The sequence below is a fragment of the Dermacentor andersoni genome, chromosome 1 (genome assembly GCF_023375885.2).
Source record: "Dermacentor andersoni chromosome 1, qqDerAnde1_hic_scaffold, whole genome shotgun sequence".
NCBI classification, from domain to species: domain Eukaryota; kingdom Metazoa; phylum Arthropoda; class Arachnida; order Ixodida; family Ixodidae; genus Dermacentor; species Dermacentor andersoni.
This window is the reverse complement of record NC_092814.1, coordinates 267,328,897-267,334,896: the sequence shown is the minus strand read 5'-3', so window position 1 is coordinate 267,334,896 and position 6,000 is coordinate 267,328,897. Positions and strand designations below refer to the sequence as shown.

Here is a 6,000-nt window from a genome sequence, read left to right as displayed (position 1 = left end):
TATTATTATTATTATTATTATTTAACTTGACCATTCGCCAGCGTAACAACACTAAGTTTACAATTTTAGCATAATTGTAAAATTAAGTATTATCAGAAATTATGTCAAATTAAATAACCTTCCGTGTAGATCGCATTTCTAACATAAAATCTGCCAGCGAGCGAACAATCTTCAATTTTGTCAACAATGACGACAACAAAAGAGACAAATGCGAGGGAAGCCGTCGAGTTCCAAGGCGTACACCGGCGCCTTCCCAACTTGGTGGAAGAGACTGCACTTTCGGTTTCGGTTTCACGCTACGTCGTCTAGCAACGTTGTCATTGCCACGCCTTCAGTTGGCAGCCGGCTTCCGGTGACAACTTCCCTTTCTCGGCTGTGCTCGCCGCTGCACATGTTTTTCTACGGCAGCAACGCGGTTTGCTTTCAGTGTGCAGCTCGCACAGCACTGACGTGGGTTGCCTTCTCAAAACGCTTCACGAGGTTCGATACTCGTCGAGAACAAGTTTCAGTACGCTGAAGTGGTCCTTCTGAGCAGCGCCCAAGATGTGCGGTGAGGCCGACTACCCGTGTCTTGCGATTCTTTCGCTTGTCTTGAATATTGAGCGACAACAGCAAGTGCCACGTCGTGTCAGATGTCGGGCGCAGTGGCACCCGTCACGTCACACGCTGCGTGCCGGATCCCTGTTGCCCGGGCGATGGGCAATCTTGGTTTATAACGCGCGCTCTATCTTTATGGCTTGGCTCGCACTGAGCTATCGGCATACAAATATATCAGTGTTGTTTTATTTCCAACAGTTGTCGTTAATGTTGCGCGTAGTTGTGTCAGCAATGAACGTTGGATCCCAAATGAAGACATGCATAACGGTCCTAAGTGGAACATATCAATATTTTTTTTTTTTTGCATTGATATATTTCTGCAAGTTCTTCACTAGCGCGCATATGTGATTTCTGCGTCTGCTTGTAGTGAAACCGTCCTGAGCATTTTATTTTGATTATTTGTTTTTCCCTACGCGTGGGCTGACACAAATGTCGTGAATTTCGTCACATTCGCGCGTTGACTAGATTCCTGAGATTTAGTGCAAATTCTTATGTGTGTTTCAGCGATATGTTTGTCGCTCTTCGAGTGAACAAAATCGCGTTAAAGTGCTCGATTTGACGCGATTTTGTTGGTCGCGCGCACTGCTCATATATGCGCATAGTCATTTGCTGCGATGCAACTGGGAGTGCGTTGGCACTGTGCCGTACCATTGATCCCGTTTTGACAAGCAAGCAGTTGCTATCGCGCCGGGCGGCGTACCACCTCACGATGTGCTGCCGGAGTGGTTTCGCCCCCATCTCTGACGGGCTTTCGTGAAAGACGCACGCGTGCCCGCAAACCAAACGTTCACTCCCTTTTCACTCTCTCGTCTTTTGTTACGCGAACGTGAGAGTCATTTCGCAGGACGTCACGCATAACGGTCGAGCGGTCCGCCCACCGCGGCGAGTCTGGCGTGGTGACCCATTTAAAGCCTCGTTTAGGTTTTGGTTTTGCTTTCGTGCTGGAAAAACGGAAGAGGGAAGCTGATGATCATCGCGGTAGTGGTGTGTCCTACTGAAAGGACCGGTTGTATAGGAAGGGGCTTATTTCCGACGAACAGGAAAAAGATCGTGATTCAGTGAAGACGAAGTCTGCATAATTCGAGACTGAGTTCAGTGGAGAACTGCCTTGACAAGGTCTGTTAACGTTTTTAATTTAAGCAAACTTTAGGACGCGTCGTTGAGCCTTACGATCCAGTTTTATAATGCCACCCGGCAAGGAAATGTCGGCGGGGTGTAGTATAGATTACATCAATCTGGTAAACATGTTGAAACAGATGTAAAAAATACATTAAAAGCAAAAATAGGGTATGAATCTGTTTTTCGCCTCAAGAAGGCCATGATACAAAACGGAAGCCTTCGCGAAACACGGTCTGATAGCCCCGCAAATGCCTAGCTGTAGCGTAACCTCGCGCTTGCGAAAGTAAGTACCCTGAGCCTGTTCAGTTCTTCCTGTCAGTACTTAGCTGTTAAAGCTGCTCTGGTATTGTTTTCTTTTTTCAACCAGGCGCACCTCTTCAACAAGGCGCGCCTTTCAGTAGCGAACGACGAAGCGAAACCGGAGAAAAACGCGCGCCTCTTTCGCGTGTATCGAAGCCAAAACAATGCGCTTGATAGTTACCCGTATGAAAACAGCAGTCCGGCCTTCCGTTACCTCAATGCCACTGGTTACATGCGTGGCGGCTATGGGCTATGCGTGCTACGTGCAGTAATCGGATCGACGGAATGCTGTACGCGGAGTAAATGTATCGACGCCAGCGGAGAGGCGAGATCTCAAAAGCGAGGCCGGAGGCTGGCAGACGGTGTCTGGTGGCGCCGAGACCGGGTTACCGCTCGCCGCTCTCGTTTCCGAGTGGCCAAAGTAGCGCGTAGCACCGCATGTTTCTCTCCTTATCGGGGCTCAAGGTGATCCTCTGCCACACCAGCGCCAAGGCCGGCCGAGAAGTTCGCTCGGCTGTAGACTGTGTGAATACTTGATTTCTTCGTTCCTTTTTTTTTGTCTTCTTTTTTCGCTGTTTATGAAAAGTCTCAGGTCAGCCGCACGCCTGCTGCATAGAGAAGCCGCCAGGAATGTGGTCAAGTCCCGACCACCACTTTCAGGCTTCAAAGGTTATTGGAGAGGGAAAAGCGCTCATTACATCAGAAGCAAGAAAAGATCCGGATTCTATGCACACGGTCACCATGCCTGTGTCGGTTCCTACTGCAAAGGTTCTGCTGGTTTGCACGAAACCGGACTGGTGCCCTCGTCGGGCTTTTTTTTTTTATTCTTATTTTTCTCAATCTCGTATGTGCAGAAACTTTTTGGAAGGCAATCAACTTGTCGCACAGAACCGGTACAGGGACAACGTTCATCCTGTCCCTGCAGCATGCCTAGTGCTTGGGTATCGCGACTTTCGCAATGAAAGGGCTCCACGGCTTCCGTCGTATAGCAGTGGAGATTTGCCTGATCATTCTGATGTGCCATTGAGGAACCTCGCCGCTTAGCAATATGGTTTCCATTTAATGATTCGTTTACTTTAGCATAGACGTTCGCAGTTTTGCTGATGTATACAGCTCCAAATAAAAGCTTACAAACCGCCACCCCCAAGAAAAAGAAAGTTTCTTATGGGCTCGCACATTTAGCTTGGACTTCTTCTCTGCAGCTGTAAATTGGATGCGCAGACACCACAGAATATGGCATGTTCTGACAACATGACATGTCGGTATCATGCTGCATGCTCAGGCTGTACAGATAAATATTTTTGCGCGGCACTTATCCACTTCTTCTTGTGACCATGTACGCGCTTTTACCTTTTTTATACATCGTTGCATCTGTTTCTGCGCCAATTTTCAGCCTAATCGTGACTGGCGCCGCTTTGGTCGCGAGGGATACAGGCGCATTCGAGCCGTTAAATTATGAGCGGACGCGTGCGCCTGACGCACGCTGGGCGTCAGCTTAAAGAGCCCGGAGAGCGCCTCGTATACGTATAGACAGAGGAGAGCACGCACCTCGGCAAGGGCTACAGATGGCATTGTGACTGTGAAGAAATGGCCACATCTCTCGATGACGCGCAGTGTCACTATACTTCCTGAAAAGAAAAGAGTGCTAATAACGCCAGCATTTTGAACTTTCCGCGAAGCTGGCTGATGGAACATCATCTGTTTGGGACATTGGCCTTCAAATAATATCTGTAAAGGGTCCAGTGCCGCCGATAGCTTCGGTCTGTATGAAAGACGTTTTCTCGTAGTGCTAAACCGTATGTGTGCCCGGGACGGACACTGGAGTTCTCGCGCGTTTGCTGGACTTCAACCCGATCGTAACGTGCTCGCCGTAGCGAGAAACTTGCGCGCTTCGCATTAAATCAATGAGTATTGACAGAGCCAGCAGCTGCGGCCGTGCAGCGAACTCGAACTTCACTTGCGCAGGGAGTAACACGGTGCGGCCGCTTAGCTAAAAGAATTCGCACACTTGATGGACGTTGCGACGGTGAAACGCAGGCCACCTGCCGTATGTCGCGCGTTGTCGGTATAATTTTTTCACAGCAGTCTCGTCGTTACGCCAAGCAAAAAAGAAAATCCTCTCTGCGTGTAATGTTTTCATTTTTCTTTAGTGCAACGAAAAAAAAAAAAAGAGCAGAGGACAGCAACCGGCTGTTTGTGCGTCATCGTATACGGATATCGGGGAGATTTTGTAATGATTGTGTTTTTTCCGTTCTTGCCAACCCTTCGTCATTAGATCGCACACGTCGCCGCGCCGTTTTATCGCAAGAGGTCGTGCTGGCAGGAATTTAGGCGAGCGTTCTGTAAAAAAAAATTTTTTTTTTTTTTTATACTCTGCTCTGTATATGGTCCGTAGCTTGCAGAGATTTTGTTTACTTATTTTCGACCAGTGTCTGTAAGCGTTTTCAAAACGGCCAGTAGAGTAACTTCAATTAATAGGCCAAAGAAAATGGACTTGTAAATCGACTTTAAATTTGTCTATATATAGACTGCCTCTATGCTTTCTGTATTCAAACTGGCATTTGGACTTTAAGTCGATCCTCAGACGATCTGTGGGCTTCCTTAACTTATTTTTTTATGTGCGCGGCCCTCATCGCGACGGGTAAGAAATAATTGAAGGGATCGTTACATAACAAGAGCCCTTGAATTTTCTTTTTTTTGCTAGATGACTCGTAAATGAAGGGAAGGCAAATGGCGAGTGAGGGGGCAGGGGGTGTAGTGCTCAATGGAGACGCCGGAAGCGCGATCTATAAAAAGTTCACCGACGATTACGATACTCCCTAATGCGAAATTTGAGCGCAGGTGTCAATACGTGTTTTCGTTTCGCGATGTACTGGCTGGCGCGGACAATCTGTCTCGTCACCCACGCGTCACCCACGCCGTCACCCACGCGAGAGGACTCGTCACCCACGCGAGAGGCAGCGCGTGGGTGACGAGTGGGTGCGAGTCACAGCAGCAGCCGCCGCAGACAGACCTCCTCTCATGTAGTGCTTTGTTTCCATCCAGACGAGGCGCGCTACTCTGGTGCGATATCGTAGCCATCTTAGCCGCACAGCCCGTCTTGCGCGGCACTAGGTTTTTCTTTTTCTTCTCACGCTTTCGTTCCACCAACAACGCGAGCGGCCCTTCGTCGCGGGGAAGTCGTGCCACCAGTGTCAGCGGCGACAACGCCCAAGGGAGCTTCACATCGAGTACTCGTTCGTAGCCGCTCGCCGTCGCCCCTTGTAGGAGCAGTGATCCCCGTCACCGCGGACTGACCTCAGTAGCAGACGCCGCGGACAAGCGTGGCCCTCTCCACCTCACGCTATGTACTGTTATCTCGCGCGCAACGCACCGGGCCCGGCAAAGGTATACGCCGCGGTCTTCACAGGCGGCGTTGCCGCCCGGTATTTATCATGTTTTACTCTGAGCGGCGAGACCATTAAAGCGGGCGCAGACCGGACAATGCTTTTCTTCAACATTCCCATGGGATTGGCCGTGTCCATCACCGCGATAACGGCTTGCGTGATGTTGCGGCTACGCGCGCAAGCAGCACGGGCAGCCTTCATCATAGGCCTATCGTTGTTTCCATGTACTTGGCATATGTAATTGCCGCCTATTTACGCAGCAGGAGAGGCGGCTTTCTGCGCCTTGCTACTTTCGCGACTTAACATATCCTTAGACGGACGAGCCATGCTTACACACACAGCCCGTTGCCGGCCGTACTTTCGTATTTTCTCGCAGCGATATAGTTGAAGGCAGCTCATTAGTCAACATTTTTTGGCGCCTATCGCTCGTATCGGTCGCGCCCGTGGTTTTCATCGCCGTAATTCCTTGGCGGAGAAGCGGTGGTTAGAAAAATCCCTCAATTGGCGGCCGACCAGGTCGGGGATATTGTAACAATTCGGTTCCAATTCTATTCCGTATCGCGCATTGAGAGTGGATGGTCCGAACAAGCGCTCCGCT

General features: G+C 49.7%; 1 protein-coding gene across 9 annotated transcripts in view; it reads left to right on the top strand.

The window, feature by feature from the left end:
- The first annotated feature begins 347 nt into the window (after positions 1 to 347).
- LOC126547673 (glutamine--fructose-6-phosphate aminotransferase [isomerizing] 2-like) overlaps positions 348 to 6,000 on the top strand; it is a 92,462-nt gene continuing 86,809 nt past the window's right edge. For all 9 annotated transcript variants that reach the window (XM_050195624.3, XM_050195622.3, XM_055063126.2 and 6 more), the window contains exon 1: positions 348 to 550. In XM_050195624.3, the coding sequence (XP_050051581.1) occupies positions 544 to 550 (7 nt within the window). In that variant the 5' untranslated portion in view covers positions 348 to 543. The remainder of the gene's footprint in view (positions 551 to 6,000) is intronic.